Here is a 26940-nt window from a genome sequence, read left to right on the forward strand (position 1 = left end):
TAATGTGACCAACCAGTGCAAACTCCTGCTGCCATGATTTCCTGTCTTGTCACAGTAATGAAGAGAACAGTATCTCTGTAGATAGTGCCCTCCATTTGAACCCTGGGCTCTACAGTACCTCTGTAAATAGTGCTCTCCATTTGAATCCTGGGCTCTCTAACTGCAATGGAATTTTGTCACTTACATGTATGAGTGATGTTCAATTGGTACTGTTTAGTTTGAAACTGAGATTATGAAATCGGGAGAGAATAATGAAAAGTTAATTGAAACACACTAATATTAATATATTGCTCTTCCTATATTAAATGGTGTATATCAGCGACTCACTAAAGAATGGTGTTTACAATAGCCTGAATTTTTTCTTCCTAATGGGATAAAGTTGATCAACATAATTCATGTTTTCCCTTAAATATTGCCTCTGATGCAATGTAACTAGCAACCTAGTTCATTTTATACATATGGTGTTCGAAAAATATAAGAAATTTATTTAGAGGATGTTATAAGACATATATGAGTTTGGAAAGCAACTTGAATCTCTCTGTGTTTCAACAGAACATGAAGAGAGAGAATAATTAACAATTTGCTGTAATTATGGGAGCAAACTTTGAAATAGAAAGAAAATTCCATTCTTTTGGTTGAGCACAGAGAGATTCTTCTACAACGATGGGTTTAAGTGAAGCAGGAAGTTAGTGCTTCTGTGGGATAGACTACTTTACCATGAACTTCACTTTATTGTCAAGCTTAGGGCACAGAAGTAAACTCAAATAAAACGTATGTTAGCACTTCCTTTAGTGGTAACAATAAATTTTAATAGATTATCCAAATTGCTTTGCAAGGTTACACACATCTTGTTCTTGCCTCAGAATGGACAATGTATATTGCTTTTCTGTTATCACATGCCCAGACTGAACTAGGCTTCTGATTACCTGCATTAGGACTGAATTACTAGTTTAGAAGTGAATTAGAGTGATCAACCTCATTGCGTTGAGAAGATCCCATCAAGGGTGACACTCCTGCTGTTCTTTTACAAGAGAGAGCATAGTGGTGTTTTAGCATGAGGATGAAAACCATTTCAGAGAGGCAGGGGATGAGAAGAAAGCTCTGTGTCAAATGGAGCTACATTTGATTCTGTTTTGTTTTGTGTCTTCTTTCATAGAGGAGTTGACTGACCACAGGCTTTTTTCTCTGTAAAATGGGGAATGACATTAATATTAATGATAATATAATTAATATAAATTGTATATACAATAATTATCTAAAACACAGTAACTAATATTAAAAATAATAAAATTAGCCAGGACTGTGTGGTGATATTTTATCTGTGTCCCCCAATAAAGTTTATCTGAGGATCAGAGGAAAAAGCCAGCCACTATATTAGACATAGAAGTTAGGCAATGGTAGCACATGGCTTTAATCCTATCACTCAGGAGGCAGGGATCTGTCTGGATCTCTATGAGTTCAAGGCCATACTGGGAACAGAGCCAGGTGTGGTGGCACACGCCTTAAATTCCAACACTAGTTAACCATAAAGGTCTGGAGGTCTGTACAGACAGGAAGTGACAGAGCTAGGCAGGAAGAAGTGATGTATCTGGGTGGAGAGAGGAAGTGATTAGCAGAACAGAAAGGAATATAGGCGTGGTATACAGGAAGTAGCTCTTTTTGGAGACTGAAGGTCGGTGAGGTCAGGTGGGCTTGTGGCTTGTCCTATTCCTCTGATCTTTCAGCTTTAACTCCAATTTCTGGCTCTGTGTTTTTTATTAATAAGACGGTTTAGCAATTTGTCTACAGGGCTGTACTGAAATCAACTCTCAATTTTATTTAATAAGACATATTTTAAAAAACACTTCAAAGTTTTCCCTTCTATATTGGCATTTGAAGAAAGAATGCTAGACATAAGACAGTCTACTTGGCTTAGTTATTAGGAATTACTTTTAGAGAAAGTTCACACAGCCAGGTGCTTAGCAAGTGGCAGGAAGTTCTGAAGCCACAGTATGTCTCCCACAGCACCAAGAGCCCTCCACTGCTGTCACAAGCCCAGAGTTGTTTGGGAGCCTGAAGGTACTGTGTTAACAGTTCTGAAAACGATAAATGAACGTCCTTATCCTTTCAGATGGGCATTAGCATTGTGTCGCTGAATGAATTTATGTCAAATTTTATTTCCGCAATCTGTATCAGTATCTTCAAACTGCTGCCACACAGGAAAGTTAATAGTTGTTTCTTTGCTTGATTTGCCTATGAATTCATTGGCCATTTTCCATTCAACACAGTAACATTTTCTTAGTAGAAGGCAACTCTTTTCAAGACAACACAAACAGATAACAATGGACATGTCACCTGGGAACAACTAACAGCATGTACTAAATCTAAAGCTACAGTCTAGTTCTCTATTCAAGGGATGGATACATTTATATTTTATGTTATTTTTTAATTTAATTAAAAAATTATTTATGTATCTGTGTGTGTGCCTGCATGCATTTATATGCACCATGTGCATGTGCACAGTGCCTCTAGAGGCCAGAGGTCTACAGATACCCAGGAACTAGAGTTATACACACTCGTGAGACATCTGAATGGATGCTGGAAACCACACCCTAGTTCTCTGCAAGAGCAGTAATGCTTTCAACCACTGAGCCACCTTTCTAGCCCCTTATTATTTTCACAGTTGATTTAAAACAATACTTTGTTTTAAGTATAACAATTCAATTTACATGTTAAATAACATTATAATAGAATGATTTGATATAGTTTAGATAAAATTAAAATGGAAAAATGGACAACTTTTTATTAAGAAAAAATATTAGGGCTACTTATTGCCCAGAAACATGTGAAGTCTTTAAGTATAAGGAAGTATTTTTTATTTATTTGGCCACTGTTTAAAGAATACCAGGTACCATGAGTCTGAATGATACGAGCAAACAGTGTCTACAACTCCATTCCATTTAGTATGATGTTAAAATCAGAGAATGTTGAGAGAGAACTCGTACGGAAATATTGGAAAGCTGAAATTTTTGGGTCTGTAAAGTCCAAATCACGACACTTAAGAGTTACACACTCACTTCTGTCATCTCAGTCATCGTTTACCACCAGCTCCTTGGTGTCTTAAAGTCAACCTCATGTTCTTTTTTTGTTCTAAGTTTATGGACAGACTTAAAACTTGAGTCTTAAGAAAAATCCAAGCTTGCTTCTATGAAAGGAATGTGTATGTGTTTTTTTTTAATTTTTATTTTTATTTTGCAATACAATTCAGTTCTACCTATCAGCCACGGATTCCCTTGTTCTCCCCCTCTGGCCCCCCTCACCTTCCCCCCAGCCCACCCCCCATTCCCACCTCCTCCAGGGCAAAGACTCCCCCGAGGACTGAGATCAACCTGGTAGACTCAGTCCAGGTAGGTCCAGTCCCCTCCTTCCAGGCCAAGCCAAGCGATCCTGCATAAGTCCCAGGTTTCAAACACCCAACTCATGCAATGAGCACAGGACCCGGTCCCACTGCCTGGATGCCTCCCAAACAGATCAAGCCAATCAACTGTCTCACCCATTCAGAGGGCCTGATCCAGTTGGTGACCCCTCAGCCACTGGTTCATAGTTCATGTGTTTCCATTTGTTTGGCTATTTGTCCCTGTGCATTATCCAACCTTGGTCTCAACAATTCTCGCTAATATAAACCCTCCTCATTCTCGCTAATTGGACTCCCAGTGATCCACCTGGGGCCTAGCCATGGATCTCTACATTCAGATCCCTCAGTAGTTGGATGGGGTTTCTAGCACGACAATTAGGGTGTTTGGCCATCCCATCACCAGAGTAGGTCAGTTCGGACTGTATCTCGACCATTGTCAGCAGTCTTGTGGTGGGGGTATCTTTGTGGATTTCTGTGGGCCTGTCTAGCACTTTGATTCTTCCTGTTCTCATGTGGTCTTCATTTACCATGGTCTCCTATTCCTTGTTCTCCCTCTCTGTTGTTGATCCAGCTGGGATCTCCTGCTCCCCTAAGCTCTCTTTCCCTTGACCCTCGCCCTTCATTCCCCCACTCATGTCCAGGCTATTCATGTAGATCTCTTCCATTTCTCCGTCATTGGGCATGTATGTGTTTTTAATGGCAGCAAAACACGTAGTAATCAGTGTGGAATAAACAAAACAATACTGGTAGAAGATACTGTTTCCAGGAAAAAGAAACAGAATAGAGACACATAGAAACACATAAGTCTTAAACATAGGTACAAACCATGGATTTACATTGACTCTGGAAAAAAATTAAAGACTAATTACATTATTGACATCAATGAAAGGAGATAGTCAATGGAAACATGTTTAAGAAGAAATATTTCAGAAATCCCAAGAAATATTTTTTCTATAAAGATTTCACACAGGAAAACATAGAAGAATACATTCATAACTCATCATTTAGCAATGAGGACAGGTTGTATGTCTTCAAATAGGACTTGAAATGTAACAAACACAGACCTGGTTGGAGTAGGAGTTGAAGTTCTAAAATTGCCCAGGTGTAATAACATAATAGAAATGAAATGGAATGTAGGAAGTAGATGTAGTACTTGGATGTATTTATAATGGGAGAGAATTAAAGAATTAAGATGAAAAAAACTGAAGCATGTTAATGATGCAGGAGTCAAGATGGGGGGTGGAGTCAAGAGAGCAGTAACGCATCACATGAGGTGACCCAAGGAAACCTGAACATTCAGGAGGAACCCTTAAGTGAGAGTCAGCTGTAGAATGGGCTCAGCTTCATCTCTTTCATTGACTTCTTTTTCCCATTGATTCATATGGAAATATCTTTAATTTCCCTTATGTGGTAAATGATAGTGATTCCCTACAGCATTACCAAGTACTCATCACTTTGGAGAGGTCAGTAGAGTGTCTTCTCATTCATATTGCTCTCTAAAAATGGGCTTCAGCAGTGTCATAACTTGGGCAAGCATCACTATCAAATCTATTGGATTTAATAATCACTATGGGAACAAGTGTTTGGCTACTTAAGGGACTTTTCAAATTGTTTGACTGAGGAGGAAGATCTGTCCTGAATGCAGGTGACACTGACTTGTGGCCTGGGGTCCCAGAAGGACAAAGTGAGCTGAGCACCAGCATCTGTCTCTCTGCTTCCTGACTACAGCCATAGTGTGATCATCTGACCACAGCTGTCACGTGATAGCTACCTCAGCTCCCTGCCTCCATGTCTCTTCCCAGCCATGACGGACCATACCCCTTGAACTGTGGGACAAAGCAAACCCTCAATCCGTTAGCTGTTTCTCTCAGGGCTTTTGTCACATCAGCAAGAAAGAGCGAATGTAAGGACTTTTATTTATTTCCATTTTGAATGACTATGTTCCAGTCTGCAGGGTGAGTGGGTTTATAGATACAGTTGCAGAGATAAACTTGCTCCCCTTACAGTAGGTAAATTACACTGAAAGGAATAAGAATGTTTGATAACACACACAACTGAGAATCAGAGAGACTTTCTGGAGCCTTGAAACACAGAATAGAGCTGGGGGTAAATTACCCCCAAAAGGAAATTTAATTGAGTTGAATAAATGCGAAAAAAGAAAAAAAAAGGTCAAATACACAAAAATAAGTAAGTGAGTAAGGCACTTCTTAATGAAAATACAGAAAGAAAATATAAGATGTAATGTTATGCGTCAGATACTATGGATGATGTTGGATTTACCACTTACTGGTCAGAAGAGAGATGAGCACAAAGTGATTCCACAAGTGTTTTGTGGATCTGACTTGAAAGCAGTCCCTGGGACATAAGTCTACTTGGCCTCCCTCCCTAGGTTTGGTACCAAAACACCAAAGTATATTTCTTGTTTTTGTTGAAAGGCAGTATTTTCAAGGAGTTCCCACCCCTTGAAAAATCTAATTCTCCAGGGAGATTTTTTTTTTTCTTACATAGCATCAATGGCTGAATGGTTGGCCTCTATGAAAACCAGCCATTTGAGATACTTGGTGCTGAAGCCAAGCCACAGTCCTAAGTGCTTCTTCTTCACCATATCTGGGGATGCATCCTTTTTTATTACCAGCAGCTTTGAGAAATGTGGGTTTATGGTTCTTGGCATTTAGGAAACTATAGTTCCATACATAGAAGTGATATTAGATCATCGTACAGCAGCCACTGAAATTACACATCCCTCTCCCAATTCAATGTAAGTCATAGCTAATGTACAAGGGCTTGACTTTGTGTCGGTGACCTGGATCAGGGCCTCTCACTTTTGAAGAGCTTGTGTGTAACAATTCAGATCCCTGTTTAGCCTTTTTCTTTCCCTTTCTGCATTACTGAGCAGACCTCACCACTGAGGGACACTTAATGGAATGCCTGCCAGTGTGATTGACAGAACCACATTTAGCTCACAGGGAGAGCATTCTAAAGTATTGTGGACTGGAGTGAATATTTAAGAAATACAGAGAACAACAGACGCTTGTTCTTTTTTTAAAAATTTCATGAACTTGGAATCTAATTAAATACTTTAAAATAATTTTCAGAGTTATATTTACTCCATTGGTTTAGGAATAAATTACAGAACACAAAATATTTGCAATCACACTTATCAATCAGTCTATTTGCTGATATGGTAGTTCAGAGGGGAAAAAATAAGAAATATCAATAAGCCCCTTTTATTGAAATATAAAATTATATATAAAATATTTAAGTAGTTTCTTTAACATACATGTTAGACTTTAGTATATCTGGTTTAAGCGTCTTGTGTGTGCATGAAGGATGTAACATTGATAATTGTCTTGGACTCAGGTTTTATCATTTATGTTCAAGGATCAAGGGCCTTAACTCTGAACTACAGCATGACTGTGTGATAAATGTGAACTGAAAACTTACTTACATCACTGATTGTTGGTATTTTCAAAAGAGAGAATGGATAAAAACACTCCTGAAGTTTAAAGTACTCTGTCATTTTAAAATAGCTTACAAAGTAAAAGTAATCAAATATGCCTTTCCATATTTGATTAGATTTAGCTGGCCTTTCCCTCACCCTGTCCTGCCTCCCATTTCTCTGCTCTCATTCCAGCTTAAACTTATCACCCCTACTAATCCTCCTTGTACATTTCCATCACTTATGTTCTGCTATCCAGCCCCCCTACTTTTATCAGCCCCCCCCCACATACACTTACTTGTACATTTCTATCACTTATGTTATATGATCAGCCTCTCTCCTACTTAAATCAGCCTCCATCACATACATTCATTCCCCTTTCAGGTTTCTGGTCTCCAAAGTTATCATTTAGTACAAAAAATAACATATAGACATCTTAATCCATAAAAAGGGTGAAGACTCAATTTTTCCTTTTCATCTCCTCTAATTACAGTTAAAACTCCGATGATTCAACAGGAAATCATAGACAATTCTGAAAGAGACAGGCAGATTGGCTAGGGATCTTAGGATTCAAGAAAGACAACAACAGGAGTCTCTAGGCTTCCTTTGTCACTGTCCTATTTCAGCTATGCATAGAGGCAGCTCCAGTCTGATGCAGACAAGGGTATAACTGATGAAGGAAGCCAACAAGTGAGAAAATCCTATTCCTTCTGGAAAAATGTCCAGGACCAGGGAAAAGCACCAGGGAGAGGCTCATCCCTGAGCACTATTTGCAAGGATGATACATTTTACATTTTACCTGTGGTATCATCAATAGTACAAAAAAAAAAAAAAATACTGACCCGTTCCTCATCAGCAGTCACAGGCTAATGCATCTGTACTGGTGACATCAGTAAAGGATGTCCTATCCGTGCCCCACACCTGCCAGTCTGTGTAGGCTGGAAGGGAAAGTCGGGTGAAACACTCCTTCTCACAGTTCTAGTTTCTCACATCGCTGCTACAGTCAGCTTGTGGCCCACAGAGGTGCCTTGAGTGTGGCCCACAGAGGTGCCTTGAGTGTGACCCACAGAGGTGACTTGAGTGTGGCCCACAGAGGTGTCTTGAGTGTGGCCCACAGAGGTGCCTTGATTGTGGCCCACAGAGGTGCCTTGAGTGTGGCCCACAAAGGTGCCTTGAGTGTGGCCCACAGAGGTGTCTTGAGTGTGGCCCACAGAGGTGCCTTGAGTGTGGCCCACAGAGGTGCCTTGAGTGTGGCCCACAGAGGTGCCTTGAGTGTGGCCCACAGAGGTGCCTTGAGTGTGGCCCACAGAGGTGCCTTGAGTGTGGCCCACAGAGGTGCCTTGAGTGACCACTTGCTCAGAAGTGGCACCAGGAGCTCGATGTACCAGAAGTTTTCAATTCAGGAGTAAGAAAAATTCCATTTTAAGGGCTCAAGAAACTAAATTGCATTGGAACTAAAACACATAAAATAGGCCAAAACTCGTTTCATGTGAAATGAAACAAGGGCATTGCTAAAACAAAGATTTTACTTCAAATGCCCGTTTTACAAAAGTATATAGAAAAAGTCTAAGACAAATGTAACTCCTCATATCAAGAGCCAGAAAAACCACAACTGGATGAAGAGGTAACTGACACTAATCAAAGAAAATATTTGAACTGCCTGATAGCGACTTTAAATCAGTTATAAAGGATGGGCAGATAGTTCAGCATGCAAACATTCTTGCCATGCAGTTATGAGGGAATTCAAATGCTCAAAACTCATATTAAAAAAGAAAATATCATATAGAACTCTTGAAAGAATAGTAACATAAATAAAGATCTTATTAAGACATAGGTTGAAACAGTGGAATTAAAGGTATGTTTACATAATTTGTTCACCAAATTCAACAATGTGGAAAACATGAAATAATTTTTCTTATATGACCACTTAAAAGAAATGGATCAATTCCTATGAAGCTACAGATCACCAAAACTGAAACAAGATGAAGCATGTGACTAAATCTTTCCATTATGCTCAACAAAATTGGATTTTCAATTAAAGTCCCAGTGAGAACTCTGCCAGGCCAGGTGATCTCCAGGATAACGTTACCAGTCACATAAAGAATAACTGAAAGCCATTCTCTTACAGAAAGGAGAAAGGACGAGATCCCTAACCTTGGCTGTCGCCTTGACATACCAGTGAAGACAAGAGGGAACCTCAACCAAGGAACTGCCTCAATCAACTTGCCCTAGAAGCATGTCTATGGGACGTTTTTCATTGCTAATTGTGTATGTGGGGAGTGGGGCGGGCGGCAGCTCACTGTGCACGGTGCCATACTGGGGCATGTGGACCTGGGCTATAGAGAAACAGTAGCTGACCATGAACCTCTGAGCAGGAGTTAACAGTCTTCCTATCTGTCCTAACCTCTCTTGATGAGGGACTGCAACAAAGCCTTTCCTTATCAAGTTGCCCTTAGTCATGGTATTTATCATAGTGACAGAGCATAAACTAGAACAGGTGGGTTTGATCATTAACTCATGTTAGGATTGGGACAAAGCTAGGCAGCAGACTGCTTGCCTTGCGTGTGCAAAGCCTAGGATTCAAGACTTGTACTGCAAAGGAAAATACAAAACAAGACCTCACCACAGCACATGTACTCATTTTATGTGTCCAGTATTACCCTGATATGAAAGCCAGATAAAAGTGTACAAAAAAGGAAAACAGAGGCCAGTATTGCTCACAAACACAGGCACCACATCTTTAATAAAATATCAGCACATTAACAAAACAGTACAGGTGCAGAATTATACACCATGCCCAAGTTAGACTTAACTAAAGTAAAGTTTCAATATTTCAGAATATAAATATAATATAAATAGATAATACAATATAAATATACCATATCAAATTAGAAATAACATTATTGTGTAGGTTGAAATCTTATGGAATCTAGCAAAAATTTCTATAGCTTATACATAACTTTGGTCAAATCACACAAAATTAACACAGCAAAATCAAATGCTTTTATATGTGTTAAAGGTGAATATTCTCAAAATGAGATTAAAACACACTACTATGTACATCTCTGAAAAATGGAAAGCTTATTTATATACTAAAAACATGCTGAATATGTTTTTCTGGAAAATTAGGAAAGCACTGATGAGAAAATCAAATAAGACATCAACAATATGAATTATTATGCCCATGGATTGGAACACATATTATTAAATATATTAATTCTCCCCATATTGATTTATAAGTTCAATGTAATTCCTTTCAGAATACCAGTAAGATTTTCTATAGTCATAGACATTCTAAAAATTATATGGAAAAGTAAGGAACCTAATAAATAAAGCAATTTGATCAAGAATAAAATAGGAATTACCACTCTGTATGGTGAAGGTTTACTAGGTAGTTATGGAAATCAAGAGACAATGACACCGGTGATCAAACACAAACATGGATCAGTGGAATGCAAGATGTGACAGAGCACATGTAGTCACGGTGGGGGGTGGGGAAGGGGAAGGGGCTAGCCTTTCAACAGTGCTGCTCACTGGACATCCTCAAAGGAAAAAGGGAAGAACCACAGTCTGAGACACGGTATATAAACTAACTAAAATGCAGACCACCTGCATATAAAACTGGCCAATATTTACAAAAACAGTGAGAACACCTTAGGGACCTGGGGCTAGCTGATTCATGAATGGTGATATGAGTTGGACCCATTGACATAAAAACATCTGCACAAGTTCCTGTGAAGAGGATGAAAGGACAAATGACGGACAAGAACAAGGTGTTTAGTGAGAGCACATCAAATGAAATGATTCATAGCCAGATCAAAATAGTTCATATCTGTGCTCAAAAGTGGAACTAAAAGAAATCAGTCAAAATGGGCCAAACCATGATGTGGCATTCCACTGTGCAGCGCTTGCAGAAGACTAGTAATTACATGGGAAGATGCTTGGTACATCAGCCATTAGGGAAATTGTAACTGACCCACCATCAGAATGCCCAAAATAAGAAAGAAAATATCCTTATCAACACATAATGGTAATTAATTTTTATAGTAATACACTTCCAAATTCTTAGCAAGCTCTTCCGATTGAAGGAATGTACATATAAAATTAATTTGATTATACTGAATACACTTGAGAAATTGGGACTTAGTAATTATTAAAAAGAATTAAATGAGAAAACAGGCCAGACTTTCCATATTAAGTAGAACAATCTAAAAAAAGAATCTAAAAAAATGTAAGTATAACTTCATTTATGCCAATTTTATAAAACTCATTTAAGAAATGACTTGAACCTAAGTTGTATTTTCTATTATTTTTGAAGGACAAAATTTGTATTTAATAGGTACTATAAAGCATGACCTTTTCTGTATTCATTCTTATGTATTTTTAAAAAATAAAGTTCAAAGGACTAGTTAGTGTCAGTTGAAATATAAGCTCATGGAGGCAGTGGTTAAAACTGATTTCTTTTTCTGTAGTAACACATGAAAAGTCACTCATAATTCAGATATGAACCAGAAATGAGCCTATCTAGTCAGTTGATGCAGAAGTAATCATCATTTTATGAAAATTTAGAGCCATTTTAACAGAATGAAGGGGAAAACACCAATCTATTAATATCAGGCCGGAGCTAACTAGATGGATAACTTTAGCCCACATGGATTTTTTTCACTCCCAACTCTCCGAGAACCTTAGAGAAACCCAAAGCTGATAAGATAGACCGGCTCTTCCCTCCACCCCCGTGGTCCTGCTGTCTAGGAGGCTCACTGGCTGAGTACTATCTTAAGGATCTGAACAGAGAGTGCAATAAAACAGACCTTCCTATACAGGAAGCTAAGTCTTTTTTGAAGAAAGAATTCTCCTCCTACAGATGAGAATCACCATGGAGAATCAGTCCCTCGCATGAGAGGATTTGGAGCAGTTGTTCCTGGCTACACAATGACAGGATTTCTTCTCCTGAGCATAACATTGGGAGATGCTATTGAGCTGAGTCATATTTCAACTTAAACAGAACTGTTCCATAGTTTACTTTATTTTGTGCGTGTGCATGCATGTGTGGGGTGTGTGTGTGTGTATGTGTGTGTGTGTGTGTGTGTGTGTGTGTGTGTGTGTGTGTGTGTGTGTGTGTGTATGTCTGTAGGGGTGTACTTATGTGTGAAGATCTGCATGTGTGTGTGTGTGTGTGTGTGCACATGCAAGGCCAGACAGAGCTTGACACTGATTGTCTTCCTCAGTCACTTACTGCTTTACCTTTTGAGGCAGGCTCTTTCACTGAAGCCGGAGCTCACCTATTCAGTTTGATTGCCTGGCCAGTGAGCCCCTGGGATCTACTCATCTCCACCTTCCCTGTCCTGAGATTGCAGGCAACTGCTGTTGTGCTCAGGTGTTTTGTTTTTTTTTTTTTAATTTGCTTGCTGTGGATCAAACTCAGATATTCATGTTTCTATAGCAAGCCGTTTACCAACTGACTTATCTCCCAGTCTCTAACAGACTCTTCCACTTGATGATTCTTGTGGGATTTGTCACCATAGGAAGGACTATGATTGAAAGTGTCTCAGGAGAAGCACAACACTGATGATTCTGAGGGTGAAATGTGGTGGCATTTTACACATAGTTTAACCAATTTTGCATCCACATTATTCAATAGTTAACCTTTTTCCCCCCTGTGGCATTTTAAATACGACTATATTGGATTACAAAATAGCACTCCCTCAAATTCTATTATTAGAATCCAGTAGTAGGTGGAGACTTTTTTTTCTGCCAAGTAAACTGGTGCTAAAACTCCCAAACTGTACAGAGCTATGACAGATTCATAGGGCACAATGACTTTGATATTTTAAATGATACTGTGAGAAGGGAGTTGCTTTTATGTTTAGTGGGTGTATTAGCTTTCAAATTAAAAGAGCCAAGTGATTGCTTTCCTGTAAACAGAAAAAGTATTCATTTCATACATATTCAAATCAGACCACCTTTTCTCCCCTGATACCAAGGAGAGATAGATGTTCTTGGCCTTTTTTCTCTCAATAAGGATCATTTGAGTCAGTTGAGATCTCCTCCCATTTTTCTTTCACTGAACTTCCAATTATAACCAAGAAGAAGTTAGGCACCTATGTAAAAAGATGTGGAGCTGTGTGTATTAACAGATCCACAGCAAATATTCACACACACAGCACTCAATCTTGAGGGTTCAGGGACTTGCTATGGTGCCACCTACCACGTTAGCACCCAGAAGGACGAGACAGGAGGATTGTGAAGTTGAGGCAAGTCTGGACTAGGTTATGTAACGAGATTGTTTCTCTCCCCCATTTAAAAATAACTGGACTTAAATTTCCCCTCCCAGGTAGGACTGACTTAGGTGAAAATCTAGGTAAAATGTTGAAAAAAATCAAAGGGATGAGAGTACAACCTAACTTTTGATAGTGCCACATGATATGGTCACTCAAAAAGTTCAAGTTTGAAATGTACTCAATCAAGTTCTAACACACACACGTACACACACACACCCTCACAAAAGTTCTCATACAATGCTTGAGTGGTTTACATTTTGTATTTGTTTATAGCTATCCTTGGGCAAGTGTGCCCAGCAGGCTGCAGGTTGGATAGAAAGTTGAAAATTCTGTGTAGCAGAGAAAACTGGTGAGATTCAGGAAGAGGTCCAGCTCCTCATATTGACCTGAGGAATCTTAAAAATCTAAGTTCAGAGCTGATTTTTGAAGAGTAGCTTTGATGGAGGTGAGGGAAATGAGCACACTGATTAGGAATCCTTAGAGACTGTAGTGATGACACAGGGAATATAAACAGATGACTCCAAATGCCAGACAACCCCCAACAGTTGTCAAATTCAGACAACTGCAGGGTCTACAGACAGACAGACACACACACACACACACACAAGCTCAGCTAAAATGCCTGAAAATGAAAAGCAAAACAGAACACAAAACAGACTAGATTATCTACATTCCCACAGTTTTGAGAATGAAACATTTAAAATATTAGTGTTCAAGACCTGCTAAGAGAAAGGGCCCGGTGACGAAATTGACTAAAATGCATATCATCCTAGGTATCAAATCTAGCCCACCTTTAATTTTATGTTACCTAAGAGTAAAGTTTATATATTTTAAATAGTCAAGGAAAAAGAGTAAGATTATTTTGTTCCATGAAGGCATACAAAATTACATTTCTGTATCTACAAGTAAGGATTTCTAGGAACATAATCATGACCTTCATATGTTTACTTTGACTGCTGAAGTCAAATGAGTAGGTGCGAAGATGCTGGGGTGACCTTTGAAGCCTAAAATACGTACTATCTGGCTGCTTTCAGACAGTGTTTGCCAAGCTGCACTAGGCTGTTAGTTGAAAACCCTGGCACACAAATACCCAGAGAATGAAGACAAACCAGAGATGGACTGTGTCTCACAGAGCACGATCCAACTTCTGATTGGCTCCATTCTAGATTGGATTAAAGCAACTGACAGTGACTTTCTCTGCCTGGCAGAGGAAGGGGGTGTCTCAGTTGGAGAAAGCTATCACCGTGTCGAAGACCTACAGTTTTTTATACATATTTTACACATTCTAGAATTCAGAACATTACTATATCAACTTCGTGTGTCTGAACTGATTGTGATGCACAATTGACTTAATCAGCATCCTCCAAAGCAATCAGTTAACATTTTACACACTCAGTAGTAATTCATGTTATTTAAAGAAGAGAAAAATAAAACAAAAGAAAAAGTATTACCCCAAAGCACTTTTCTTGGCAAGAAAACATAAGTTGTGTGTCCAGAATAGCAGCATTCAAATGAAATAAATGTGACTTTTATTGTCCAGCATCCCAGTCTATGAATTACTTTGTAGAAAATGAAGACAAACAGTAACTGACCAGCACTGAGACACTCTGACCAAGTGGTCTCTAGACCTCATTTTTCAGTGACATACAATTTTAAGCATTAACATTGTATTTGAACCTCTACCGTTCAGATAACACAGATAAATATAGATGTTCAAACAATTAACAGTGGAATATTGTAAAATGCACAATATTGTTTGTACATGTCTCCTAGGATGCAGAGTAAATGAAAAGGACAACTCAAAGGGGCCAGAAAGCTGAGAAATGCAGTATTCATAACTTAAAATTGTTAGATTCATTTTAATGAGAATATACTAAGATTACACATCTATGACAAAATAAATTGTAACTCTTTGATATAACACATAAGGTAATTTTAATTTACAGCCTATCACAGGTTTGCAATACATGTCTTAGTGATGTCAATTTGATATAACCTAAGTGTGCTAAAAAGCCAGATTGTATACTAATTCTATAGGCTACATCCATACACAGTTATGTTCTGAAACAGTAATCAGATACAACTATAAAAAGAAAGTTAAATATAGATTTGATTACATTGATTATATATACATTTATCTATACATAAAACTGAATTTTCTAATTTTTAATTTAACTTGGTAGTATATTTATCCTGCTTTTATATAGGAACCTCAAAACATTATTTCAGGAAGTTAGAGTTATTGTTAAAGGAAAAGAGCTCTTAGAATTAGAGGGATTTTTTTAGTAACTTAAAATGAACTTTGAAAAAGTTTAAATATTCTCCATCACTCTTGTCAACTTTATGTGCCCATCAGTGATATATGCTTCCATACAGGCTTTAAAAGTTTGATCAGAAGAAGGCTGTGAATATGGTCAAATAATAAGCCACTAGAAAGCTACTATTTAATTTAAACAAATGGTAAGAACTCATTTTAACATTAACCAAATATTTTTTAGAAATTACAAGAATCCTCAATTACAGACTTCATCTATGTAATTTACTAATTTAAAACAAGGCTTGCATTCATCTAGGACTCTACTTTAAAAGAATTCTTCTCATACATGCAAACAGTCCATTTTAAAGCAATCCTCTGTATTTATACTAGGACCTGGAAAAGAGCAAGGATCATCTAGGACACTCAGGAAATTATTTGCTTTATTCAACTGCCTTTTTATAGAATAAAATGTTTCTTTTAAACTCTGACTCCTTGCTAACTGGCAGAATGCTGTTGCCTCTGAAGGGGACATCAAGTATTATTTACAGTTCACAATATTGCTTCTCTTTGCATCCTATCTGACTTTAGCTAAACGACCAGAATCCTCAGAGAGACATCCTGCAAACAAAAAGTCCTTAGTAGGTGGGAGAAAGTCAGGCCAGAGGTCAAAGAGAACCGTCAGAAATGACAGAGAGGTGATATGATATTCTACAGCATCTCCTCGGGGAGGGACAGTAAACCACATGGCCCCGCTGAAACGCCGAGTTCACTCTCCTATCCTGGCAGTAAATCTTACATTTAGAAAAGGTTTCAGCCAGATCATTGCCTTTTTACATAAGAATCTCTTTTAAGAATTCACAAACATCTTCAAAGTGCACTGCTGAAAAGCATAAAAACTTAATAACCTACCATTTTCTTTGCACTCTTCTGGAGGTTTAGCCTTTTTCGCAAGTCGTGGATCCAGCCATGATGTTGTCTTTGTGTTATGGCTGAAAAGAAAAGAGATCACTCTGAAAAGACACATACTAAAAGGAATCAAGTTTATTCCTTAAGAAAAAAATAAGCCGGTTAGCCCAACAAAATTGCAATCGATACCCTTAATTTGCTTACTGGTCCTAAGCGGCCCTGAAGGAGGTGTAAGAGCAATTGTGCAAGGCGGCTGTAAATTTGGCAACCTCAGCTCCCTGTCCTCAAAGCAGCTATTTTTATTAAAATCAACTAGAATGTTGCCAAGTTAACCTCATTGAAAATGCAGAACTCATCCAGAGCGAAAAGAATTTATTACAAATACAGGATTCTCCAGTGGGGAGAGCAGAGTCCTTACGCTCTGACACTGTTTCCTGCCTTTTGCAGAAGCAGTATTTTCATCTTAAACCACGCTTTTCATAAACAATTGTTTTTGTTAGCTACAGAGCTGGCGGAGGCAGTACAAAAGTGATGCACATTACAGCATGTTCCTGGGATTCCTACATTTTCTCCAAAAGTGATTAATAGCAATTTCATTTACTCACATTAAGCTATCTTACTCCTAAATACTTTTATACCAGCCAGGAAGGCAGTAGATTAAAAAATGTCTGCATTCTAATTTTTGAAATGGAATTCTAGGAATGGAAAAAAAAAATCTCATTTAGGAAAAAAAAAATGTTTTCTTGTCCAGAAATCTATGATCAAGAGAAATGTTCCCAGAGGAGACTTTCTTAAAGGGGTGTTGGGTCCTTGTGTTGGGGTCACTTCGTGGACTTGTTAACAATATCTTCTGGGTCTTCCCTGAACTACCAAGTCCTGGGCTTTGTGGGGGAGAGGAAATATGATGTGTCTGGGGGGGGGGGGGCAGGTGGTTGGTACAAATCTCTGTCATTGATAAGCACCCCAGTGATGTTTAAGCATTATAATTCAAGGATTACTCAATTGCTCAGCTGGCCATTAGAAATAAAAAGTTGACTCCATACAGATGTATCCGGGGAGCTCATGGGACAATGGGCAAATAACCAGGAATTTAACATTTATGAAGGCCTAAGAAGAGAATACACAAAGTAACAGGTACTGGGAAGTGAGATTTACACAAGGAACGGTCAAATGAGCAATGAAAGAAAACACAAAAGAGTGAAAAAACAGGTTAAGTAGTTATAAGGCCCAGATCACAGCGTGCTTCAGTGGAGATGAGATCCGTGGAGATCAAGATGTTCAGGAGGACACACATTTTGTATATTTTTCTTTCTGGTTATAGCGGAGCCTCAGACATTAACTAGACCATCAGATGTACTGGAAGTAAAGATCAGAAAAATTTCCTACAGAGTACCATCATTAACAGAATCATGAAACTGTTTTCTATATCACAAAGGAGATTTCAAGCCAGGGCAAAGGGAGGGTGGAGCCAAGATGGCCTGTGGAAAGCCATCCTGTGCATCGAAGTATTCTTCAAGCAGCAGTTTCTAGATGGCCGTCCTTCGCCTGCTTTGAGAATAGTGTCCTACTTGGCTTTCCATTGCTGTGACAAATACTATGACCCAAAGCAGCTTTGGAGAAGAAAGGGTTTATTTGGCTTACATTTCTGTTATAGTCCATCATCCAGAGAAGTCACGGCAGGAGCTTGAGGCAGGAACTGAAGCAGAAACCATGAAGAAATGTTGCTTAGTAGCTTGTTCTCTGTAGTGCTCTCAGCCTGCTTTCTTATACATCAAGGACCACCTGCCTAGGGGTTGTACTGCTTCCAGCTGCCAGGGCCCTCCCGCATCAATCATTAATCAAGCAAATGCCCATAGAGCATGCTGATAGAAGTAAATCCTCAATTGAGGTTGTTCCCTCTTCCCAGGTGACTGTAGTTTATGCCAAGTTGACAAAAACACAACAAAAATCCTCAAAACTAACCAGCACACACATTAAGATCTGTGAGTTATGAAAATGCAGATCCTGAAGAAAATCCCCCTTTCCTTTTGCCATTCCTGTGAGGCAAGGAGAAAATATTGACTGTAACTTCCGTCAGCTGTATGAACTCTTCGGCAATAGATGCATCTGAATGGAACTCTAATAATTCAATCAGGTAATGCCTGTAATTTGACCAAAACATAAATCATCTAGCAAGTTTGCCAGCTTTTACTGTCCCCCAATTTGACGTCTGTGAAGTCTGGTGGTGCCGCATTACAAGTCAAGAGGATTGGAACTATTGTGGACATGTTCATCTGGTCCTAGCCAGATGTCAACGTAATCCATTCTTTTCCTCTGAATGGAGGTTGAGGTTTTGAATATCCCGAATGTGGGGATCAGAACACTGGCAGTAAGTGTGCCATTATTATTTCATAACAGAAGAGAACCACTTGCCTCAGTGAAAAGTACACGTGTCTGTGTGTGTCTATGTGTGTGTGTGGGGGGTGCACACATATGTGTTACCATCCATGTTTGTATCAGGTAGGGGAATACATTGGGAGGTAGGCAGGGGATAGAAATGTTCGCCTTTTGACCCACATTTGGCTTTTCTAAATTCTTTGTCCCTTTTGGAGAAAAGTAATTTCTAGGTTCTTTAGAAATATTCGTAAAAGAAAATCTATCTATGGATATGTATTAAGGGGCCATTAATGTGACTCCACAGGAGTCAAATTACCATTTCTAGACCACACTAGCTCAGTCTCAAATACTGGCTAATTTAGGAGAGAGCTGTGAGTGTCCCAGCTTTTCTGAGTTTATATAAAGCATTTCATTACAGAATGAATTTTTAGGTTGAACTAGAGTTAGCAGTGTGTCACTTTAATACATTTTGACAGATTGAGTCTCTTATAGTTAACAGTATTTTTAGCTGTTCTTCAGAAATGATTCTGAAAGAAATGTGGGTAGTAGTTACCTCCAGTAATTGTCTTAAACATCACATGAAGACACAGCACAGTATTTTTCAATAGTGGTTCTCAGCAGCTTGTAATTTGCATGCTCTTCCAAGATGTCTTACAAAGGGGATATTTTTAATGCATTTGGGAGACAACACACTAAATAGCTTTCCTTCTTCCCTTAAATTATGTATTTTAAACCTTAATAATTCCATTTGAGGATAGGATTTAATGTTGGGCAGGAAACCGCACAAAATGGAATCATTGAGAGTCCCCCCCCCCCCCCCCACCCCAATCTGAATGCTGTCTTTTCTCAAATTCAAGGAAGGCATTTCTTTTCACTTCCTTAGCTAGGGCAGATTCAGGTGCTTGGCATCAATTTTCTGTATCTATGCAAGATGTGTGCCACCAAAATGACATGAAAAGGAAATGCCAGTGCAGTATAATCTTGTCTGTGCTCTCCATAGATGGACCTATTCAGACTGCTTTAACTGAGGGGGACCTATTTAGGTTCCATTTGCAGAAACTGTTCTTATTCTAGCGGGTAAATGGAACATATATTCCAGGAGCTTTGAAGGACAGTAATGTCGTGATTTACATGTTACTGTAGATGAAGCTAAACTATCACAAAAAGCTATTCAGGTTCTGTTGATGTCATATTTAATAACCTTGATGAAAACCTAAAGCACATGGTTTGTCCTATATAGCTACCCCAAACTCTAATGTTAAACTATACACCGAGGACTATAATAAACCAGAACATTGAATTTCATTCAAATGTGCAATTCTAGTTTAAATTTGTAATAACACACACACACAGATTGACCTGCAAGTGGATTGGGAATACCCACACATCTTGTGAGCTTAACCTTTGCCAAGCTGATGAAACAGCAGGTTAAATAGCAACATCTTATCTTCTCACACAAAACTTCATGTTTCATGCTTCATGTCAACTGAGGAAGCTACCGACAGCCGCAGTCCTGTGTGCTGCAAAGCCACAGACACCGCCTCTCCCTTCTTACCTTTTGCTACTAAGCAGCCTTTGTGGCTAAAACCCATTTGGTCCATTTTTCAGATACAGAAACCCAGTTGACAGCCTCTGGGTGATGTGTCTGAGATTACGGCTAGTCCATGGACTGGAAAGGACTGGTGTAAACCCAGATCTAAGGGAATTGTATACCCAAGTGTTTTACCTTCTGAAAGAGGTGTGTGGTTTCTGTTTCTCCTTCCCTCCAGTGGTTATCAGGGATCTAGTCCAATCTTCTGCCAGTCATTTAGAAGAAAACTTTTCATACTGTCTGAGGGTTGTAATCACTAAATTCCCCTGAAAGGGCTGGTTGCCTTGTACTCAGCGGGCATTTGCTATATTAAATTGCATGTGCATGGAGGTGAAAGAGAGCACTGGGGGTGAGTAGGCACCAGTAACCCCACTAGGAAAATGTTCTTCCTACCAACTTCGATTCTCTAGTCAAGTCACTGGCAAATTAAATTTTATTTCTGCAAAGCAGACTTCCCCTCCTAGAGTAAAGCCCTTTAAAGAACTCATCTTTGTATAATTTGCATATGAATATTAGGTCTTGGGAGTCATAGCTAAGATTGTACTAAAATAATAGTTGGAGTTATAGCTCAGTGGTAAAGTGTTTGTGGAGAAGGTATAAAACCCTGGGTTCAATTCCATGCACTGTCAAAAAATTTAAGTTAATGAAAAAATGCTATTAACAGACACAGTATTCATTAGAAGCAAAACTTAAAATTTTCCTATAGTTCATACTATGCTTTCTCCCCCATTCCATATTTCTTACATGTCTTTTTTTTTTCTCCAGTAAGAATACAAACCCTGTTTTAAGGAATGAATCCTTAAGAGCAACTCATTAAAAACTGAATTTAAAGGCATGCTTTCCTTCCCATTCCCTTTCAGTTCAATTTCCTTCCTTTTATTCTGTATTTTTTTATATATCGTCACCTGGACCAAAACAATGCTTCCACTACTGGATGAATTTTGGAACTGTTTTCTTTTACAATTTAAATTTGATGAGTGTGCTAATGCAATGCTTCTTTCCATTTTCTAGAAAAAGATCAGCAAAGAATGAGTCAATAGTCACTGGAAATGATGGACATTCAGGTTTCAAAAGTACTCATTGTATAGATTCAGAATAAAAATATATAGACTGTTGAATGTACTTTATTAAAATCCTAACAAAAATTATTTTAAGGCATATAAATTTATTCTATCCTTGATCATATCAATAAAAATCTCAGGATTATCTCATTTCCCAAAGACTTTTTCTTCTATATTATCATTCAAAAGGAACCAAGTATATGTAAATGATTGGATATATGTTATTGATAATTAACTTTGGATATTTTTGCTATTTATTAAAAGTTTCACTAGTTTTCATATTCAGACATAGGCAACACCTGTGGAAAGCTATTATCAATGACACTTGGGGGATGTTTCTTAAATAATATTCCTATGATTTTTCATAAAAATGAGTATGTGAATTTATATCACATTTCTTTTCATGAATTTAACAAACATTTTTAAAAGAAATTATATTAAAATATTGTTTCCACTATTAGAGATATAAATATCATAATATTTTGTCTAAAATACTTATTTTTTGACTGGAGATTAACCAAGAATCTTGTGCAGTTAGAGGATAATAGGTATAAAGTGAAAATATGAAGTGCTTTTAATATTTTTATAAGTGATATAACAAAGTAAATCCAAGTTTTGTGCTTGGAAGTAGTGTACCAAGCTTAGAAGAGAAAATATTGTTCTGATGTTGCCAACAATAGTTTATATTTTTTCCCATATATTTCCAAAGTATTTTATCTTCTAAGTAACAAGTGAAAAACTTGTTTGGTGGACATGACTAAAGGTGATTTACTTAAACTTAGCAAGGTACAGAAATAGCAACAAAAAAGAAACATCGTGTATGTGTGCCTCTCTCCCTCTCCTGCTGTGTGTGTGCGCGTGTGTGCATGTTTGTTTAGAGTTTAAAGTGTGTGTGTGTGTGTGCGCACACACTCATGTGTTTAGAGTTTAAAGACAATTTCATCCCTGACATAGATTTAAAAACCATTTATTGCTATAACATTTTTCACATATGTGATTCTAGCTTCAAAACCCTACATTGAAAAATGCATTATTTAAGACGACACACTGTCCACCGCATTCTTGAAGATGGTACTAAACAAACAGGTTCTTGCTGCCTCTTTGTTTTTCCCAAAGCAATCGTAGCCCTCTTTTGTGTCACTGACTAAACTGACTCCCAACAAAGAAGCAATGTAATGGGGTTCCCAAAGCATGTCAATCGAGATTAACCCCGTGGCTACTCTTCTCTGTGGAGCATTTAGCCTCTGGGATAGGGTATTTCTGGTCAAGAAATGCACTGAACAAAAACTGTTTGTAATATAAAAGTTGACTCTGGTCAATGTTTGTTTACATATTGGGATAGTATGGAATAATGGGAATAGCTTTGCAGGGTAACAGCTATTGGACATTGAGATGGCTACTATATCCAAGGCTGCCTAGGAATCTTGTCTATAAAATAAGGACAAATCAAGCCCATTGTAAGGTGGCTATGTGATGCTATATGCAAATTAGATACCACAGTAGATCCTTGAAAAGCAAGGCTCCTGGAGACAGACTATACTGCATGCAATCATGAACCTTGTTAGTTTTTTGAATACTGTATGTTTAAAATTGTTCATGGCACATAGCATGTCTATAGTAAATAACTGTTAAATAGGAATACTGGCTCTGTCTTTCCTTGGTTACATGGCTTCTTGGCAAGTAGGTACTGATTTATGTAAGCCTCACATTCATAATGTGAGGATTAAATGAAGAGTGTGAATGCTTAACATATTAGCTATTTTTGTTAAGGTGATATAAACACAGCCTGAATAAATGGGCAGTCACTATAGGATAAATCATTCAAAATTGCATTTGCATATTTCTCATTTGAATTTATTATGAATGTTCTGCCTATTATAAAGATAATATATTAATAAAGATGATGCTAAGTCAAGGAAATGCCTAGTTTTTATACAATGTAACTCATTTGTAAGTCTTCAAAATTGTCAGATATAAGTCATTATTACCATTAAAAAGTATGTTTGGGAGAATATTAACACTCACTCATAATTTAAAACCATTTTGCTGAAAGTACTTTATCAAATAACTCTGCCTACTAAAATGTCATTTTAGAGAGTAAAAAAATCTGCTTTTATAATTCATCTAAAGAAGTAGCTTTAAAATGTGGGAAACAGAAATGTCTCATTAATTCATCAGTGTGAAAACAACAACAAAATTATCTTATATTTTTGGTTGTAAGCCTAGCCTTTAACGGCTGAGCCATCTCTCCAGCCCCAAAATTATCTTTTTAATATAAATTTTTTTTTTTTTTTTTTTTTTTTTTTTTTTTTTTTTTTTTTTGGTTTTTCAAGACAAGGTTTCTCAGTGTAGTTTTGGTGCCTGTCCTGGAACTCACTTTGTAGACCAGGCTGGCCTTGAACTCACAGAGACCCATCTTGGTCTGCCTCCCAAGTGCTGGGATTAAAGTTGTGCACCACTGCCACCTGGCTAAATACAAAATTCTGAAGGACTTAACCTTTGGGGATTAAGAGATGGCTCAGTGCAACCAAAGGATGAATCAAATAAAGTTATTTAAATAAAAAAAATAAATAAAAAAAGAGATGACTCAGTATTTAGGAGTGCTTCCTGCTCTTCTAGAGAACCTGAATTCAGCTACCAGCACCCATGGTTGGCAGTCACAACTGTATATAACTCCAGTCCTGAGGATCCAATGACCTATTTTAGCCTACTAGAGCACTTGTCGTGTGTGTGTGTGCGCGTGCGCGCACACACACACACACACACACACACACACACAATTTTTTAAAAATAAACTAAAGGACTGACCCTTATAAGCCATTCTGTGATACGAAATAAAATAAATATATAAAATTTTATAAATATATAAAAATTCAAACATTATTGCACAGAAGACAAATAGAATTACTTGTCACCTTAATTAAAACTACAATGCTTATATCTGTGTTTAATTATATATACTTATTAATGTTTCAGAATTGAGTTCTGTTTAGAAGTAAATTTGCATATACCAATTTTAAATAGCAATCTTGTTTATTTTCTATTTTATAATGACCTTTATTTTCACAGGAGACAAAATTCAGTCAAGTTTGGTGGGGAAAGGTCCCTGTCAGGAGCTGTCCGTCACTGCTAGAAAGAAGGGTACCTCCGATGGCAAACTCTTAGCAAGGGAAGCTCTTCCCCAACTCATCACATGTTCCTTCTTTACTTTCCCTTTTCTTTCCCATTACTCTACTTTTCTTCTTTTAAAATATTTGAATAAATATTGAGCTTACTTATTTAGGTGACATTTTCATTTTCACTTTAAATAAACTATTCATTTTAGATTAGAATGTAAAATTGGTATTTTTGACAATTACTAAAAGATGTGAAGTGTTCTTACCCACAAGGAAAAGAAAAGCTATACATAATGCCCATGCTAATTAGCCATCAGAAATTTGCATGCATTTCTACCCTGCTTCTTGTTTGGCTTCCTGTTACTGTAACTGTGCTCCAGGGTTCCTCTTGGAAGCATCATAGCTCAGGACTTCAGAAGGTTCTCACTGGCCAACAGCTTCTCCTGCCTGTCTCTGTCTTTAATATGCCTGTTTCCTGGGAATTTTTATAATACAGAATTTTTCTCAAATTCCCTGTGATATCAACAGCAAAGGTACTTGCAAAATGACAATATTAGGTGGAAATGCTGATTTTTGTCAAATGCAGTTGAGAAAAAAAAAAGGACCGTGCAATGCAGAACGCGGGAGTAAGCAGGAAGTTGTGGAAGTGAGGGACCGACGAACACGCAGACCCTCTCCGTGTCCCTCCCTGTGTACCTGAGCTCATCACATGGAGTGGATTCACACTAACCTTTGCAGAGGACTGAAAGACAGAACAGAAGCAAATGCAGCACAGACAGTGGGCGGGCCTGTGGAGCAGCACAGCCACATTGCCTCCATGTGGGTCAGTTCAGCCTGCACGCTACACGTCTGCATTTTTCCTGACAACCTAGACAGGTCTGCCTTGATATCACTTCTCTCTTCACAATAGAAATGAGTTGTTTACTGCATTCTGTCTTAATGTCCCACCTAAACCTATCTCGGTTCCTAATATTTCTGATTGATCCTTCCCTCTAGCATCACAGAAAAAAAAAAAGATTAAAATGAAAAACAAAAACCTCAAAGTAAAATAATGAAAATGTCAATTCCTTGCTTCTTTCAAAAGAACTAATGATATAGCAAAATGAAAAATAAGCAGCTATTTCCAAGGATTTTTTTTTGTCGTAGATTACTCCCAACTTACCCAGAGATGAGGGTCTTTATAAGAGCAATTCCTATAGCAGGACAGCTCCGCTTTTCTACATGAGAGCAACTTCCCAAGTCTGTCATCCCATCCCCCTTTAACCTCTGCCATGGTTTGAATGAGCATGGCTCCCATAGGCCCATAATTTTTTAAAGCTTGATCCTCAGTTGGTGAAACTATTTGGGAAAGATTAGGAGGTGTATCCTTGTTGGAGGAGGAGTGTCACAGGGGTGGGCTCTGAGGGTTCAAAAGCCCAGCCTTTTCCAGTTGACTATATCCCTCTGTGCATCTAGCCTGTGGACCAAAATGTAAGCTCTCAGCTACTGCTCCAGGGCCATTCCCAGTTAGCTCTGTCTGTCTCTTTTGACTCACTGTTATTATCTCAACATACAAGATTTCAGATACTGCTACAGCGCCATGTCTATCTGCTGTCTTGCTCCCTGCCATGATCGTCAGGAACTCAACGGTAAGCAAGCCCTCAATAACTTCTTTCTTTGTACGGGTTGCGTGGCCGTGGTGCCTCTTCACAGCAATAGAAAAGTAAGACAACCCTTTAGGTCTTGTCTACGCTTATCATTTACTGAAACAGTATCATAAAATTCAAATGTTTACTGTCTAGGACAAATTTTCTCTCTTTCCTGACCTGATAATAAGATTGACAGCAGAACAAAAACTTTATGAGTCTTTGAATACCAATACTGGCATACCGAGGAGGATGATAGTAAAATCATTTTGTTATATCCTCTCCTACCCAGACAGAGCCCCATTATTTACTATAAACAGGGAATGGCTTATGTCTTCCAAAGTTCCTTTTCTTCACAGTCCCTAAACCTGACTGAATTAAAGAGCAAAATTCACTTCATAAGCACAAATCAAGAAGGTTTTCACAATTGCATTATTGGATACATTATAAATGATTCTTTAATCAACTTGTGCTAATGTATTTTATTTCATTATTCCCACATATCTTTACCTATCCTGTGTTACATAATTAATACATCAGCCTCATTGCTCTAAATGTCAGTGTCTGACATGGTATTTAATGATGTCATGATATTTTCATCAATATCAAAACCATGTTTCTAGGATTTTTAGTTGGTTATATTTAACAAAATCTAACTTCCTCCTTTCAACTGATAACAGATGTCATTGATTATATAAATAAAAATCATGTGAGAGATTTTACTCTTTAAAAAATAAACTTAGATTTGCCAAAATATAGAGGTTAGTGATACATTTTAGTAAAACACTGCGTTTCTCATCCATGTTGGAGTCAAACAGAGCACCAAGTAATTACCTGATTATGGATTCCTTGTGCCACATGTATCAAAGTTTCCAGCTTCATGTGAGAATTAAA

General features: G+C 37.9%; 1 protein-coding gene across 11 annotated transcripts in view; it reads right to left on the minus strand.

Annotated features, from left to right (window-relative positions):
* Positions 1-26940, minus strand: part of Magi2 (membrane associated guanylate kinase, WW and PDZ domain containing 2) — a 1438220-nt gene that overhangs the window by 452077 nt on the left and 959203 nt on the right. For all 11 annotated transcript variants that reach the window (XM_052720134.1, XM_052720125.1, XM_052720126.1 and 8 more), the window contains one exon: positions 16281-16360. In XM_052720134.1, coding sequence (XP_052576094.1) covers positions 16281-16360 — 80 coding nt within the window. The remainder of the gene's footprint in view (positions 1-16280; positions 16361-26940) is intronic.

The sequence above is a fragment of the Peromyscus californicus genome, unplaced genomic scaffold, assembly GCF_007827085.1.
Source record: "Peromyscus californicus insignis strain IS unplaced genomic scaffold, ASM782708v3 Scaffold_6__1_contigs__length_162567912, whole genome shotgun sequence".
NCBI lineage: Eukaryota > Metazoa > Chordata > Mammalia > Rodentia > Cricetidae > Peromyscus > Peromyscus californicus.